Below are 18,088 nucleotides of genomic sequence, written 5' to 3'. Positions count from 1 at the left end.
TCCCTCGGCGTGGCCTACGGGGATTGGGATGAAACCAGCAGTCCAACGCCGCCTGCCGCTCCTGCTCATCCCAGCACCACTGTGCTTGCTGCTGCTGCTCCGTAGGCTCACTGCTGCTCCACTCGGGTCTCCGGTCTGCGAGGGCCAGCTGTGAGCCCTGCGTCCGGCGCCCCTCGGTCAGCTGAACAGTGCTCCCACTGTGGGATCACACTGATCTCCAGGGGCCAGCTCCTGCATTGAGCATCTGCCCGCTGGTGGTTAGTGTACGTCATAGTGACTGCTCTAGTGGTCACTTAGGCGCGTGCACGCGCGCGCGCACACACAGACACACATACACACACTAGAGGCCTGATGCACGAAATTTGTGCACCTGGGACCCGGGCTTCCCTCCGGCCACCGGCAGGCACCCAGGATCCAGACTTCCCTCGAAGCCCTGCTTCTCCTGGAAGGTTTTCCGGAAAGATGTCTGGTCTAATTAGCATATAACACTTTTATTATTATAGACTAGAGGCCCGGTGCACAAAAATTTGTGCACTCGCGGGGGGGGGGGGGGAGAGGGAGGTCCCTCAGCCCGGCCTGTGCCCTCTCCCAGTCTGGGAACCCTCGGGAGATAATGACCTGCTGGCTTAGGCCTGCTCCCGGGTGGCAGAGGGCAGGCCCAATCCCTAGGTGCAGCCCGTGGTCAGGCTCAGAGCAGGGCCGATTGGGGAGTTGGGGCGCCGCCCCTGTCATGCACAGAGCAGGGCGATCGGGAGGTTGTGATGCCACCCCTAGTCACGCTCATAGTAGGGCCGATTGAGGGGTTGGGGCACCGTCCCCTGTCAAACTCAAGGCAGGGTTGATGGGGAGGTTGGGGCACCAGCCCCTGTCACGCACAGAGCAGGGCCGATCAGGGGGTTGGGGCGCTGCCCTCTATCACCCACAGAGCAGGGGCGCCGACACTCTCACACTCAGGGCAGGGCCAATGGGGAGGTTATGGCTCTACCCCATCACACACAGAGCAGGGCCCGTGGGTGGAGGGTGGGGGGTTGGGGCGCCGCACCCTGTCACACACAGAGCAGGGCCGATCAGGGGGTTGGGGTGCCGCACCCTGTCACACACAGAGCCGCAGGGCGATCAGGGGGTTGGGGAGTTCCCCCCTATCAGGCACAGAGCAGGGCTGATCAGGGGGTTGGGGCGCCTTCCCCAGTCACGAAAAGAGCAGGGTGGATAGGGAGGTTGTGGCCCCGCCCCCTGTCACACACAGAGCCGCAGGGCGATCAGGGGGTTTGGGCGCTGCCCCCTGTCACACTGATCCCGGTGCTGGGAGGCATATTACCCTTTTACTATATAGGGTAGTGGCCTGGTGCACAGGTGGGTGCCAGCTGGTTTGCCCTGAAGGGTGTCCTGGATCAGGGTGGGGGTTCCCACTGGGGTGCCTAGACAGCCTGGGTGAGGGGATGATGGCTGTTTGCAGATGGTCACACATCCTTCAGGATGGGGGTCCTCACTGGGGTGCCTGGCCAGCCTGGGTGAGAGGCTGTGGGCTGTTTTCAGGCTGTCGGGTGACGGAAGCTCCCAACCGTTCCTTTTTTTCTTTCTTTCTTTTTTTTTTTTTTTATTCTGGGCCACCTTTAGCTTTGAGGCTTGGCTCCAGCTCTTAGGCCTCTGCTGCTGAAAGTGGTTTCTGGCCTTTGTTTACAATGTTGCGATCCTGCTGGCTGAAGCCGGACGGACTAAAGCAGGTTTCTGGGGTTTTGTTTAGCTTCTATACTTGTTACATAGTTGCTTAGAGTTGCAGGTCAGAGGCCTGCAGCGGCAGGCGGGGAACGTTGGAGTCCTCCGTCACAGAAGCAAGCAAGCCTCATGTTAGTTTCAAGCTGCCTGGCTGCCGGCCGCCATCTTGGCTGGCAGTTAATTTGCATATTGCCCTGATTAGCCAATGGGAAGGGTAGCGGTCGTACGCTAATTACCATGTTTCTCTCTTATTAGATAGGACTGGAGGCCCGGTGCACAAAAATTTGTACACTCGGGGGGGGGAGAGGGGGGTCTCTCAGCCCAGCCTGTGCCCTCTCGCAGTCTGGGACCGCTCGGGAGATAATGACCTGCTGGCTTAAGCCTGCTCCCGGGTGGCAGAGGGCAGGCCCAATCCCTAGGTGCAGCCCCTGGTCGGGCTCAGAGCAGGGCCGATTGGGGAGTTGGGGCGCCGCCCCCTGTCATGCACAGAGCAGGGCGGATCGGGTGGTTGTGATGTCACCCCTAGTCACGCTCATAGTAGGGCCGATTGAGGGGTTGGGGCACCGTCCCCTGTCACACTCAAGGCAGGGTCGATGGGGAGGTTGTGACGCCACCCCCTGTCATGCACAGAGCAGGGCCCATCAGGGGGGTTGGGGCTCCGTACCCTGTCACACACAGAGCAGGGCCGATCAGGGGGTTGGGGAGCTCCCCCCTGTCGCGCACAGAGTAGGGCCGATCAGGGGGTTGAGGAGCTCCCCCCTGTCACACACACAGCAGGGTGGATCAGGGGGTTGGGGTGCCACCACTGTCACACTCAGGGCAGGGCCGATGGGGGAGGGTGGGGGCCGATGGGGCGGGGTTGGTGTGCCACACCCTGTCACACACAGAGCCGCAGGGCGATCAGAGGGTTGGGCAGCTCCCCCCTGTCATGAACAGGGCATAGCAGATAGGGAGGTTGTGGCCCTGCCCCCTGTCACACACAGAGCCGCAGGGCGATTTGGGGGTTTGGGCGCTGCCCCCCTGTCACGCTGATCCCGGTGCTGGGAGGCCTCGCTGCTCCGCTGATCCCGGTGCTGGGAGGCATATTACCCTTTTACTATATAGGATAGAATCCTGGTGCACGGGTGGGGGCCGGCTGGTTTGCCCTGAAGGGTGTCCTGGATCAGAGTGGGGGTCCCACTTGGGTGCCTGGCCACCCTGGATGAGGGGATGATGGCTGTTTGCATCTCGTCACACTCCCTTCAGGCTGGGGGTCCCGCTTGGGTGCCTGGCCAGGCTGTGGGAAGGGCTGAGGGCTGTTTTCAGGCTGGCGGGTTACTGAAGCTCCTAACCTGTCCTTTTTTTTTTTTTTATTCTGGGCCAGCTTTAGCTCTTAGGCTGGCTCCAGCTATGAGACCTCCGCTTCTGAAAGCAGGTTTCTGGCCTTTGTTTACCTTCTGCATTTGAAACAATGTTGCTGTCCTGCTGGCTGAAGCCCGGGGTTTTGTTTAGCTTCTGTATTTGTTACAGTGTTGCTTAGAGTGCAGCTGAGAGGCCGGCAAGGCAGGCGGGGAAGCTTGGCTTCCTCCGTCACTGAAGCAAGCAAGCCTCCCTGTTGGTGTCAACTGCCTGGCTGCCGGCTGCCATCTTGGCTGGCAGTTAATTTGCATATCTCACTGATTAGCCAATGGGAAGGGTAGCGGCCGTATGGCTAATTACCATGTTTCTCTTTTTTAGATAGGATAGGTAATATTCCATTGTATGGACACAACCACTTAAAAAAATATATGGGTATACCACATTTTGTTTATGTACTCATCAGTTAATGGACATTTGTCTCTTTCTTTTTTTGACTGTTAAGCAAAATACTGCAGTGCACATATTTGTATTAAGTTTACGTGTGAAATTTGTTTTTAGTTTTCTTGGTTATATACCCAGGAGTGGATTCTATTAGCTTTCATTTCTTAAAGATAGTTTTTCTTAAAGATTCTAGGTTTTTTTGTTTTAACAATATTCCTCCAACTGTATTGAGATAAAATTGACATAACACTGAGCAAGTTCAATATGTAGAAACTATTGGTTTGATACGTTTATGCTATATTGTAAAATGATTGCCACCTTTGGTAATGATTAGCTGACATCTCCAACCTATCACATAATTGCTATTTCCTTTTTGAGGTGAGAACATTTAAGACCTACTCTCAGCAGTTTTCAAGTATATAATCCAATATTATTAGCTGCAAACATTATGCTGTACCTTTGATCTCTGTATTTTCATTTCAATTTTAGAATCAGCTTATCAGTATATATACTGAAAGCCTATTATTTTCTAAGTTGGAATTTAAATATAAATCAGTTTGGGAGAATTGACCAAATGTTAATATTATGCCTTGCAGTTTGTTAACATGATATATACTTTAAAATATTTACATCTTCAATTTCTCTTGGTGATGTTTTGTAGTTTTCAGTGTAAAAGTAAAAGTACATTCTTTTTAATTTTACCTAGATATTTGATTTTTTTATGCCATTTTAAGTGACATTTTTCTTATTTTATTTCCATTCTTTTGTTACTAGTATAATAGAAATATTGCTTTGCGTATATTAATCTAGTTTGTAGATTCCTAGGGTTTTTTTTTAAATATACACAATCATGTAATCTATTAATAAAGAGAATTTACCTTGTTGTTTTTCTGATCATTGTATCTTTTCTTTTTCTTACTCTTTTGTGCTTCCTAGGACTTTCTGCATGATATAATAGAAATGGTGATAATATCTTTGTCTTGTTCTCAACTTTATGTTTTTATATCTAGTTTTTTAAGCCCTTATTATAAAAATAGAAAAGGGTATTGAATAACTCAGACCATGCAAAGGATTTTAAAATTAGTTTTGTAGTAGTATGATAACTTATTTTCCTTCGATTGCTTATGTCTCTTATGTGTTTGTTGTAACAATTTTCCCATAAGTAGGATTTGGGCGCTAGATTTTAAAATTAGTAAAGGGCTAGAGTACACATGGTTAATATTGAAAATCACTCCACTCCAACAGAACAAGTACAACATATGTGCTTCAGTAAGTCCAGTATTTTCCCTCTAGAGTCGCCTTGGTGGAACACTAGATGGAGCAGAGAGATGGATTTTAGTTTGGGGCAAACAGCTTATATGAGATATGATTGCTCTTTTGTTTTGTTTTGTTTTGTCAATCTTCACCCAAGGACATTTTTTCCATTGATTTTTTTTTTTTTTTAGACAAAGTGGAAGGGAAGGGGGAGAGACAGAGAGAAAGAAATATCTATGTGAGAGAGTTACTAGTACATTAATTGGTTGCCTCCATCAGGCACCCCGACTGGGGATCGATCCTGTAACCCAGGTACGTGCCCTTGATGGGAATTGAACCTGGGACCCTTCAGTTCTCAGGCTGACGTTGCAACCACTGAACCAAACCAACCCGCTGATTGCTCTTTTTTTGACCAAGTTTGTATAGTTGTATTCCTGTAAGTTAAATGAGGTGTGGTATGGCTGTATTGTAATAAATATGTTTTTGTGAGTTGAGGAAATTTTTTAATTGTTAAAAGGCTATGCACAGTTTTGTTGTTACTGTTATCTTGTTTATTGTAGCTTAATTTTTTAATAGTTTATCTGAATCCTGGTCTAATATAGTCATTGTTGGATGTTAAGATAGACTGTCAGATTACCTCTTCTTTTTCCTTTTAAGGATTTATGATCATACTTCTCTCAACTTTAGGTTCATTATCTTTGAGGTGCATAAGAATAATATCTACTTATGTGCCATTGTAAAGAATAAATGAGTTGATGTAAGTTCCATGCTTGGCACCGTGCCTCACATTGGCTTTGGTATATTGCTTTTGGTACTAATCCTAGTTTGACCACCATCAGCTCAACAGGGTAACTTCTCTGAGCCATTCTTTACTGAATCACCTAAAAAACCAGAATCATAGTATCTGCCCCTTAGGGTTGTTCATCTGTTGATTATAGTAGTTAAGGAAAACAGTGTCACTGGTAATGCACAATAAACATTTGCTATTATTGTAGCAATTGTCTTTCCCCAATATAACTTTCTAGTAAAGGCCTGTTATAATAAGTATTAATGCTATTGATTAGACTTGGCCTTTATTTCTTTTTTTGTGTGTGATGACCTCTTTGATTAATTTGTGAAGTTGTTTTTATCCCAGGTTTTTTGAAAGTTTTCCAAAAATTTTTATTTCCATCAATATTTAATGGGAAAATAGTTCTTTTATGATCTATATTTGAATAACAGTGAAGTGGAAAGTCAAAGAAATTTTTTAACTTGTAGGATTTTATAGACCTTTAATGATGGTAATATTCATGAGTAAGCTGTATGGGCCCTACTATTTGACTGAGTTGAACATGCCTCTCTCTATATTAGTGTTCTGGGAAGCTTATGGTAGGAAACTGCTTTATATATTTTGTGCAAACCAGACTCTCTCTAGATTGTGCTTTAAAATGAGTAAGTAAGTGTTATCAGTCATTTTAAAGGATGCTTTTTTTTTGATATATTTCTTTATTGATTTCAGGGAGGAAGAGAGAAGGAGAGCGAGATAGAAACATCAATGATGAGAGAGAATCATTGATTGGCTGCCTCCTGCACACCCCCTAGTGGGGAACGAGCCCGCAACCCAGGCATGTGCCCTTGGCTGGAATCGAACCTAGGACCCTTCAACCCTCAGGCTGACTCTCTGAGCCAAGCCGGCTAGGGCTAAGTGATGTTCTTATAATTGAGGATTTTTTGAGCTTTTTTTGTCTGGAGGGAGAATGAAGTATTGTTGCTTGTAAGAAATCTTTGTAAAGCAAATTTCAGTTTATTTCCTATGTTCAAATTGTCTTACAGGGTCACTCTCATTTTGTATTTTCATTTTAGCTATATTAAATGAAGTTCCTATGCTGAAAATATTTTAAAAAATAATTTTTTACTTATCAATTACAGTTGACATACAATATTATATTAATTTCAGATAGATATCCCAGTGATTAGACATTTATATAACTTAGGAAGTGTTTAAATTAGTATTCACCTGATACTGTACATGGTTATTACAATATTATTGACTGTATTTCCTATGCTGCACTTCACATCCCTGTGACTATTCTGTAACTACCGATTTGTTCTTAATCCCTTCACGTTTTTCACCCATTTTCCTAAAGCCCCTGTCATCTGGCAATGATCAAAATGTTCTCTGTATATATGAGCCTGTTTCTGTTCTGCTTGTTCTTTCTTTTTTTAATATATATTCCACATATAAGTGAAATCATCTGACATTTATCTTTTTTTTGTCTGACTTATTTCACTTAGCATAAAACTGTCTAGGTCTATCCATGTAGTTGCAAATGGCAAGATTTTATTCTTTTTTGTGGCTGAGTCATATTCCATTGTATATATGCACTACTTTATTCATCTATTGATGGACACTTATTTTGCTTCCATATCTTGGCTAATTGTAAATAATGCTGCAGTGAACATATGGGTGCATATGTCTTTTTGATTTAGTGTTTTGGGTTTCTTTGGATAAATACCCAGAAGTGCAATTGCTGGGTCCTTTTTTTCTCTTGTTATAGACTATGCTGAAAATACTTTTAAATTTAAATGTATACTGACTAATTTTTATTTGATTTAGAAGTCATTCCTGGATTACTTAAACTTGAATACTATCATTATAAATAGACTTTTATTATTAAGATTCCCTTATTTATACTCTCTAGATTTCTGTCTTTCAAAATGAAAATTAACTATAGTTTTAGTGTCATAATAGTATGGTACTTTGAATGTGTTTCTCTGTGAACGTTTTCTTCATCCTGTTTTTTTCCCCCCTTGTCTTATGCCAGTGAGTTCCTTCGGGGTTACTCCTGCAGTAGGTGGACTATCAACGGGGACAGTTGGGGAAGCTTCGACAGCCCTGAGTTCAGCAGCCCAGGTAGCTTTGCAGTCTCTCTCTCATGCAATGGCTTCAGCCGAGCAACAGCTACAGGTGCTGCAAGAGAAACAGCAGCAGCTTTTGAAGCTTCAGCAACAGGTTGGAGACCATTTGGCTCTTTGTTCATGCTGTCTCTAAACTTCAAAAGCTGAAAAAGTACTGTAAAAATGACAATTGTTTTCATAAAGGAAAGTAGGTTGGCCAATCTAAGCATTTTCTACAAAAATTGAGGTAAAGTTTTTGTGATATGTTTAAATAAAAAATTATATAAATACACGTTATTTGATATACAACTTAGGTAATATAATTGATGATTTTTTTGCAATCTTTATGTAAAATCCATTCTTACATATGTTTAAACACTATTGGTCAAACATTGTAGTTACCATTTGCTCTTTATATGGATTGAAGAATCTAAAACAATATTTTAAGGACCAGTCAAATTAACGTGATTTAAAATTTAGTAATAATGATGTTTTGGAGATTTCATCATGGTCTAAAAATAGTGTATACAATTCTAGGCGACAAATTGTTCCAGGTTAGGGAACAAACGAGAGTCCATTTCCTGTTAATATTTTGTTTTTAGGAGAACTTTGTTTTCTTATTATTTTTTTCTTCCTTGCCATCTTTGATTTGAGAAAGTCCTAGTTCCCAAATGCTCAGGAAATTTTATATCAGATTTTTAATGAAATATACATAGTAAAGAAATACCCTTTGTGTGTGTTGTCCACTTTTTATTTAATTTCATTTTTATTTATCTAGGATACAGTTACTCATGTTTATCCTGTATACCCATGTAGTAGTCCCCACAATTTAGGTGGGCAGGGTTAGTCTATATTTGTTGCTTTTCCTTTTTTTACAGAAAGCAAAGCTGGAAGCCAAGTTACATCAGACAACAGCTGCAGCAGCTGCGGCAGCCTCAGCAGCAGCAGCAACGTCAGCAGCAGCAGCAGCAGCAGTAGCAGCAGTCGGTGGTACTGTTCACAACTCTGTGCCTTCTAACCCAGTGGCAGCCCCTGGATTCTTCATTCATCCATCTGATGTTATTCCACCCACTCCAAAAACAACACCACTTTTTATGACTCCTCCACTCACACCACCTAATGAAGCAGTTTCCGTTGTGATTAATGCTGAACTTGCACAACTTTTCCCAGGCTCAGTTATTGATCCCCCAGCAGTCAATCTTGCTGCACATAACAAAAATTCCAACAAGTCCAGAATGGTAAAGTATTATATTTTAAATAGGTATTTGCTTAGACATTTAAAAATAACTTGAAATACATGCTAATTTTAGAAGGCAAAATTTTATTTTACCCACTTAATATAGCAAATTTGATTGTTTTTATAAAATATTATAGAATGAATATTAGACAGTGAAACTTGTCATTTTGATATTATGGTTACTAGTTTTTCTAGAGCAAGAATAATATCAATATAAAGGTATACTTTTTTCTTTTCTAGAATCCACTTGGTTCTGGTCTAGCCCTTGCAATTTCTCATGCTTCACATTTTCTTCAACCTCCACCTCACCAGTCCATTATTATAGAACGAATGCATTCAGGTAATCTTTGTCTTTCTTAAAATATTTTTCTTGCCTAGTCTGTTGGTTTTTTGAAGACTTAATATTCTGTAGTTTGATTTTTCTTTGCAAATACATTTGTTCTTGGGTAAGTACCCTTTACCAAATGCTCAAGATAATATGCTCACCAAATTGAAGGGAACAATGCTGCAGAATTGGTTCACTAGTTCTGTCCAAACAATGGATTTGATTTTTTTTGTTTTTAATGAATCTTGCCTGTTGAACTATACTTAACAATATTTGCCTTCAATGTAGCTGCTCAAATAACATTACAGTAGAAATTACACTTAAAATAGTAGTATTTCTCAGACTAGCATTCTGTTATTGGAACCATTTCTTGAGAATAACAGATTTACTGAAGATTATAATAACCGAGTAAGATTAATAACACTTCATAGTCTCTGGATAATTGAAATTTTAACTAAGCTTATACCCTGCTTTACGTGCTAGAGACCTATGATCCTGATAGGTGGTTTCAATTAGATCATGTTTACTAATAAGCTATAGGCAATTTTTACCTTACGATTCTACCAATTCTTTGTTAGGTTTCAGAGCAGTGGAATTCAACAAAATCCTTAAGCGTGTTTTATAGGAGGCAGTACACGAATATATTGCATACTGTATCAGTTTTTTTTTGTTTATTTATTTTAATCCTCACGCGGAGATATTTTTCCATTGATTTTTAGAGAGAGTGGAGGGGAATGGGAAAGACAGAGAGAAATATCGATGTGAGAGAAACACATCGATTGGTTGCCTCCTGCACACGCCCTGATCAGGGCCTGGGCTGGGGAACAGCCTGCAACTGAGGTAGGAGCCCTTGATGGGAGTCCAACCCAGGACCCTTTGGTCATTAGGCCGATGCTCTATCCACTGAGCCAAACCAGCCAGGGCCTGTGTCACTTTTCATTATATAAACAGTTGAACCTTTCAGTCTGCAGGCTGACGCTCTATCCACTGAGCCAAACCGGTTAGGGCTTGAACTTTATTTTACTCTATTGCACATTTATTCTCTATGGAAGAGAGTTTTTTTTAAAAATAACAAAAGTTGAAATGGTGTTTTCTGCCAATTAATCATTCATTGGTAACAATGTTAGTGTGTATAATATTTAAACTGTAGTTTCTTGTGCAGTCTTATGAAATGTGAGCAGTAGTTTACACTATGATTTGTTTTTTTTATCTATGGAATTGACTATAGGGCATAAACTTTCTAAGGAGGAGAATTTTTTTTGTGTGTGTGGTTTAATTGTTTTTCTGTTTAGGAAAGTATTGGTAACTGCCTACTTTCTTTTAAACTAGCTCCATTGAGAACTGCTCTAGTTGGGTTTATTTACTTGGGTTCCTTTACTATAAAATGTAGGTGTAAAGATTACTAGCTGCCCCTCACTCCAGCCCAAAAAAAAGTAAAAAGAACTAAATTCTTAATGACTTTGCTTCGTGTTTCACTAATTGAGCTTAATCCTGAAGTGTGTGTGAGATGAGCGATGCAAATTTGCTCTTTCTTTCCTTTCAGATCATTTTTGCCTTTCCTTAGTGTGAGCATCTCATGCTGAGTGTGATTATAGTGCTTACACAAAAGCACATACTACCTCTGTGTGTGACCCTTAACATTCAAGTAAACCATCTACTTCATATGGTACAGAGCTAAAAAGCTGATACGTCAGGGGGAAAACAATGTTTGAGATAAGCTGTGTCTGTCTCCATTAGAGGACCTTGCTAAGGGATTTTTTTAGTGATATTAATGGCTACATGTTATTTCAGCCTTATAATTTTACCTTGCATTTTATTTTACCCCCAATGTATGTTGTAACTCCCTAAGAAGTGAAGCAAAGTTTAAGAAAACGAAAATCAAGTATTACAATGTGATATTATTAATGCATCTAGTGAAATTTTTAAAGAAAGACCAATTGGCTAAAAGAAGAGTAGATAGGTACTTTATAGAATTAATCTGTATTCTATTTTTTTATTTTTGGTCCGATGTTTTAAATTAAGTCTTTATGTAGAGTTGATTGCCTTTATAGTAACAACTTCCTATTGTGTGTGTGTGTGTATGTGTGTGTATATATATATATATATATGTGTGTGTGTGTGTGTGTATATATATATATATATATATATATATATATATATATACATATTTTAAATATATTTTTATTGATTTCAGAGAGGAACGGAGAGAGATAGAAACATCAATGATGAGAGAGTATCACTGATTGGTTACCTCCTGCATGTTCCCCACTGGGGGTTGAGCCTGCAGCCCGGGCATGTACCTTGACTGGAATTGAATCTGGGACCCTTCAGTTCCCAGGCTGACGCTCTATCCACTGAGCCAAACCAGCTAGGGTTTTTTTGTTTTGTTTTGTTTTTTACTTAAGTCTTGGTGTTCAAAGTAACATAGATTGAGGTTTCAGATTTTTTTTTTTAACATAGTTTGTTGATTTTTTTCAGAGAGGAAGGGAGAGGGTTTGAGAGCTAGAAACATCGATGGGAGAGAAACATCGATCAGCTGCCTCCTGCACACCTCTTACAGGGGATGTGCCCGCAACCAAGGTACATGCCGTTGACCGGAATTGAACCTGGGACCTCTTGGTCTGCAGGCCAACAGTCTATCCACTGAGCCAAACTGGTTAGGGCTCAGATATTTTTTGAATGGAAATTAACTTTTCTTCTCATTTATTTGTATTTAAGTAAGTTAATTTCATTTTTTAAGAACTTTTTTTAGTATATCTTTTGGTTAATTGATATATGGTATTTTTGATCAATTGCTGTTGCTTTTCCTCTGTCTCTGTCTCCTCTTTTTCTCTTTTTCTCTTTCTCTCATAGGAGCAAGAAGGTTTGTGACCTTGGATTTTGGCAGACCAATATTGTTGACTGATGTGTTGATTCCCACTTGTGGAGACTTGGCCTCTTTGTCAATTGACATTTGGACATTAGGAGAAGAGGTGGATGGGAGGAGATTGGTAGTAGCTACTGATATAAGCACCCATTCACTAATTCTTCATGACTTGATACCACCTCCTGTATGCAGATTCATGAAGGTAAAGAACTTCAAGAAAGTGATATAATTGATAAGTTTTCTATGTTTCTGACAAGTTATGAAAAATACTCAGACATATAATTAAAAAGTGTAACTATATCAAATTTTTTAATACATTACTCAAATTTTTATTGTTGAAGGTGAATGTATATGTATATTTATTTTTCATTTCAGATCACTGTCATTGGACGTTATGGAAGTACAAATGCCAGAGCCAAAATTCCATTAGGATTTTACTATGGTCATACCTACATCTTGTCTTGGGAGAGTGAACTGAAGTTAATGCATGATCCTCTAAGAGGAGAAGGAGAATCTGCAAACCAGCCAGAAATTGACCAGCATTTAACAATGATGGTTGCTCTACAGGAGGATATACAGTGCAGGTTGTTAGGAAATTGCAGAATATTTTAATCTTATTGAAATCATTCTATACACACACACACACACACACACACACATTTAAAATATATTTTTATTGATTTCAGAGAGGAAAGGACAGGGAGTGACAGAGAAACATCAATAATGAAAGAATCATTGATCAGTTGCCTCCTGCACACCCCCTACTGGGGATTGAGCCCGCAACCTGGGCAGGTGCCCTTGACTGGAATTGATCCCAGGACTCTTCAATCCACAGGCCAATGTTCTATACACTGAGCCAAACTGGCTAGGACAAACCATTTTATTTTGCATAATGTCTTGCATATATTTTTCAAGTAATGTCTTTTCATAAGTGTAAAGAAAAGAGCAGAAGGATATAGGGTATTAGTATGTTACAATAATGTTTAATGCATTAATGTTTTGCGATTAAATAATTGACCCTATTTATTTAGTACTTAAATGATATCTTTTTAATGGTTGTGTTAACATGTTTTAGAAATTTAAATTTTAGTGTGTATTCATAAATGTACATTAAAGAACATTGCAGGAATGATTTTATTCAATTATTTTTTACTTACAGGTATAATTTAGCTTGTCATCGACTGGAAACGCTTTTGCAAAGTATAGATCTTCCTCCTCTCAACAGTGCTAACAATGCACAGTATTTCTTGAGGAAGCCAGATAAGGCAGTTGAGGAAGACAGCAGAGTTTTCTCCTCCTATCAGGATTGTATTCAGTTACAGCTTCAACTTAATTTGGCTCACAATGCAGTGCAGAGGCTCAGAGTAGCTCTAGGTGCAAGTAGGAAGATGTTGAATGAAACATCAAATCCAAGAGATTTAATTCAGACGTCTTCCACAGAGCAATTACGTACTATCATCAGATATTTATTGGACACTTTGCTCAGCCTTCTTCACTCTTCCAATGGTTTGTATTTGGCTTAAGTATTTTAAAGACTGGGAATATTTATTGTGATCTAGTTGAGTATTTTATTGTTGCCTTGATATTTCCTGGGTAATGTTAATTTTGATATCCATTCTAATGTGAAGATGAAGTCTGTTCTTTAGGTTAATTCATTTTCCCCCTGTATTTTTGTTTAATGGATTTTTTGGATTATTTTTTTCTTGACTCTCTGCCATTGATATACCACATTGTTGTGTTACTGGCAAAATAATAAATATTGTTGAAACGTGCAACAGGGAAAATCTAATAGTTGTTAATCTAATATAGAGCTATCATTTTCTTTCCAAGAGCTATATTTTATTATTATTCATGCGCATACAAACACACATACACAGCCATCTGGTATATCCATCTCCACATACAAGAAATATAACGGATCTAAGTGCGAACTCTTCCCTTCCTCAAGTCTTTAGCAATTGAAATCCTACCTATAAATAACAAAATAAAAATAATATAATTGTGTATTGATTGCTGGTAAAGAAGAAAACATGCCTATGAATGCTGATTTTGATAGCACAGCATACACTTAAATAGGAAATTTTATTCTTTTCTTTTTTATAATAGGACACTCCGTTCCTGCAGTTTTGCAGAGCACGTTTCATGCCCAGGCCTGTGAAGAACTTTTTAAACATTTGTGCATCAGTGGAACCCCAAAGATACGGTTACATACTGGTCTTCTACTTGTTCAACTTTGTGGTGGTGAAAGATGGTGGGGTCAGTTTCTCTCTAATGTTCTTCAGGAACTGTACAATTCGGAACAGCTTCTCATCTTTCCACAGGATAGGTACGTCAGACAATAATGAACTTGTTATTAATGATTTACGCTTCTCATTTATGCTTTCTCAATCTGTGTTCAGATTTTGAAATCTGTATATTGAAACTGAGTGGAAAAATGAAGGATGTGTGTCTATTCAGAGGATGGAGCATGCCCAGTGAAGGGCATATTGAAGATTATACATGATATAACTAGACTATATTCTTTGGTTTCCCTATTGAATCATGAACTTTATAGATCTGTGTTTACTAGTATTTTCTATTAGATCATTCTATTTTATATGTCAAATAGGTTTTTTGAGGTTATGCTACACTTCCCTCTACCTGATTTCTTGTGGTTAACGTTAGAAAATACAATCAATAGCTTCATAAAGCTAACTAACATTATACCTACAGAGAGGTTGCTTAGAGCCAAATATTCTATCATTAATTACTCTAAAATTACAATGTAAATATTTTTTTGAATTAACAAATTGAATCATAATGAGTATTTTATTTATATCTTCTTTTTAGGGTCTTCATGTTACTTTCCTGCATTGGTCAAAGATCACTTAGTAATAGTGGAGTATTAGAAAGCTTACTTAATCTGTTGGATAATTTATTGTCACCTCTTCAGCCACAGTTACCCATGCATCGGAGAACAGACGGTATTATTTAAAGAGTTATCTTTAGTAGAAACATAAGATTCCTGTAAATGTTGCTTTAGAAATTAGTTAGGCTTAACTACTTTTAAAAATACTCAATACTGCACCTTTTGTTACTATTTTTATAATGTAGACTTTTTTGGATGACCAGCCTTCATGTGATTGACTTTCATATAGCTACTGCTTTTTAAATCTTTTCATTATTTGAATTTGAACTTGGAAATTATTATAATGTGTTTCTTCTATGCTGTCATAACTAAAATCAAACTTTCTTAAGTTTAAGGCTTAAAGTACCATTGCTGCTGTGGTCATTGAAAATGAGTTTCATTTGAGGGAGAAAATTTTTATTGAAATAAAATCCTTAGAACATAAGATTTTTAAAATTTTATTTTATTATTTTTTTAAAATATATTTTTTATTGATTTCTTACAGAGAGGAAGGGAGAGGGATAGAGAGTTAGAAACATCAATGAGAGAGAAACATTGATCGGCTGCCTCCTGCACACCCCCTACTGGGGATGTGCCTGCAACCAAGGTACATGCCCTTGACTGGAATTGAACCTGGGACCCTTCAGTCCGCAGGCTGACGCTCTATCCACTGAGCCAAACCGGTTAGGGCTTTAAAATTTTATAACTTTATTAATCATAAGTTGAGAGATTTTTTTTTTCATTTCCGTCACCTGTAAGTCTAAGGTTATTATCTTTTACCTTGTTTGCTAGTTTACAATTTATCTGTTATATTCATCCTATATTTAAGATTCTATTTTTGTACCACGAAGCCTTTGTTTTCTATTAGAATCAATTCATTACTTGATTTGTGGTCTTAAGTTCCAATTTTGAGCCTTATTATAAATAAATATTAAGTATTAGTCATGATATGGTATGTTTTAGACTTATAAAATGTTTTATCTCATAATTATTTTATTCAACAACATTAGTACATTTAGAGTCCCCTCATTATTTTTTACCCTCCCATCTCTATATAGGGGTACTAGATATTCCCATGATCAGTTGGGTTGTTATGCTGGTGTCCAGGTTGCTGGATTATGTGGCAACTGTTGAAGATGAAGCAGCAGCTGCAAAGAAGCCGTTGAATGGTAAAGACAGGGAGAGGTTTCTGACAGGTATCAGAAGTTTATAATAATCTGTTGGTGGGGATTTTGAGAGACTCACAGTTATTGCAGAATTGTTTATTGGCCGAGAGATTCCAGCTGTATATAATTGATGTAAAATATGAATTAACTTTACCAGGAATCTTTGTAAGGATAGAATTCATTTTTGAAGGATGTTAGGGACAAACCTCTTGTCTGAACATGACTTTAGTTTCTAAATACAATTATGTCCTTCATGAGGTTTCCCCCCATACCCCTTTGACCAGTTTATAATAAAACTTTACTTATGTATATATATAAGTGAAGTTTTAAAAAAGGAAATATATGAAGACTTCTTGAAGTTTTATGTTTCTTTAGTATAGTGTCATCCCATTTACCATTATAAAGTACAGTTCTCTATTAATTACAAATGGCTTCTATGCTTCTAGAAATTCTGAGATTTTTTGTTGTAATCGTTCTTCATAGTCTTGAGGCAACTTTTAAAAATGAAGGGAAATCAAATTGCAAGATGAATCGTTTTCTTCTCTTCCAATTTAAAACTTTATAAAAATGAAGCTATTTGAAATAGCTACATTTAATATGTAAATATAGCTAACAAATGCCATAAAATTTGAAATTTTAAACAGTGTCAGGTTCCTAGTATTAAAAAAAGATCCCCTGGAGTGTTTTATAGGTGAATCAATTGATTATGGTGTACATTATGTTTGGGAAGAGGATGGGGTATTCTTTTCATGTACTAAAGAATTTGTCTAGATATTTATTTTTTAAACAAATACTGTATGTCAGTGGTCAGTTTACTCAGTTTTAGGATTATATGTAAGACAATTAAACATGACTATAATATGAAGTTGGAATATAACAGTATTGGAGGTTTTAGTTTTCATTTATATTATTCAGAGATTATGGAAATATATTGGTGGAAGACTTTTTAGGGTTTTAAGAATTTATACTGACGACAAATGGAAAGTAGAGAATCAAAAAAGATGTCTTTAGGTTAATAAAATAAACAAATAATTGGAGTTGGGTTAAGTGTAGGAATAAATCTGAGTTGAGCAGAAGAATGACACAGAATGGCCTGGATACATTGTAAAAAAATGAGAATAAGTAGAGCTATGCAGCATGATTTTGAATTACTCAACCTTCTTTTTGCAGTCATTATGTCACAGTATACCATTTTGGGGGCATCTGCACAAAAGCATAGGAGTTTGAAATTTAGGCAATATTAAGCATTTGATCTTGTTAGATTTGAGTGACATTTCCACAGTTGTATTGTACAGAGATTAATCTTAATTGTGGAGAAAGTTGGCTGTTATCTGGAAGGAATAGAGACAGATCTCTGGTCTTAAAGTCACTTAGGATTTAGGTCGACCTTTCCAGGGTAAAATCTTAGCAATTTCTTTACAATGGTTTTCTTAATTTTTAAAACTGCTTTGTCATTATTGACACATTTATAATTTTGTGTTTGCTGAGCATTAAAAGTACTTTAAAGTTACACTGAACAGAATTATTAATAAAACTTTTCCTTGCCCTATAGGTAACCAGTGGAGTTTTATTAACAATAATCTGCACACTCAGAACATACATAGGTCTTCCAAAGGCAGCAGTAGCCTGGACAGATTATATTCCAGGAAAATCAGAAAGCAGCTAGTTCATCACAAACAGGTAATTTTTAATACATTTTTATTTTAATGTTTGAGAACATTGCTTTACAAGTTGCATGGGATAGACTTGCATTAGGTATGGCATGTAAAGAACTAAGTAGGCAAATTACTTACCACTTGAGACTGTGTTTCCCCTTATTTGTAAGACTGCAATAATAAGTAGTTTACAGATTTTCGGTGATGTCTTTTAAACTGACTACCTCTTCTTGTCTCTCTTCACTACCACTTTAAGTGAGGCCATCATTATCCTCTGTGTAGTCAAAAGGCCTTTGTTCTTTCTTATTCTAATTGGTTTTTCATGC

At 38.7% G+C, this 18,088-nt stretch overlaps 1 protein-coding gene across 14 annotated transcripts in view; it reads left to right on the top strand.

Moving 5' to 3' along the window:
- Nucleotides 1-18,088, top strand: part of BIRC6 (baculoviral IAP repeat containing 6) — a 186,214-nt gene that overhangs the window by 73,851 nt on the left and 94,275 nt on the right. For 9 of the 14 annotated variants that reach the window (XR_009448008.1, XM_059660181.1, XM_059660185.1 and 6 more), the window contains 10 exons: nt 7,554-7,741; nt 8,505-8,864; nt 9,104-9,203; nt 12,042-12,256; nt 12,430-12,638; nt 13,214-13,560; nt 14,161-14,380; nt 14,884-15,017; nt 16,000-16,137; nt 17,660-17,787. Coding sequence is in view for 13 of the 14 variants with exons in the window: in XM_059660181.1 (XP_059516164.1) it covers nt 7,554-7,741; nt 8,505-8,864; nt 9,104-9,203; nt 12,042-12,256; nt 12,430-12,638; nt 13,214-13,560; nt 14,161-14,380; nt 14,884-15,017; nt 16,000-16,137; nt 17,660-17,787 (2,039 nt within the window). In the remaining variant the exon portion in view is untranslated. The remainder of the gene's footprint in view (nt 1-7,553; nt 7,742-8,504; nt 8,865-9,103; nt 9,204-12,041; nt 12,257-12,429; nt 12,639-13,213; nt 13,561-14,160; nt 14,381-14,883; nt 15,018-15,999; nt 16,138-17,659; nt 17,788-18,088) is intronic. The other 5 variants (XM_059660180.1, XM_059660179.1, XM_059660177.1 and 2 more) reach the window with 2 other exon arrangements.

The sequence above is a fragment of the Myotis daubentonii genome, chromosome 12 (assembly GCF_963259705.1).
Source record: "Myotis daubentonii chromosome 12, mMyoDau2.1, whole genome shotgun sequence".
Taxonomy (NCBI): domain Eukaryota; kingdom Metazoa; phylum Chordata; class Mammalia; order Chiroptera; family Vespertilionidae; genus Myotis; species Myotis daubentonii.
The sequence above is the reverse complement of the archived record's forward strand: the minus strand, read 5'-3'. Positions and strand labels throughout refer to the sequence as shown.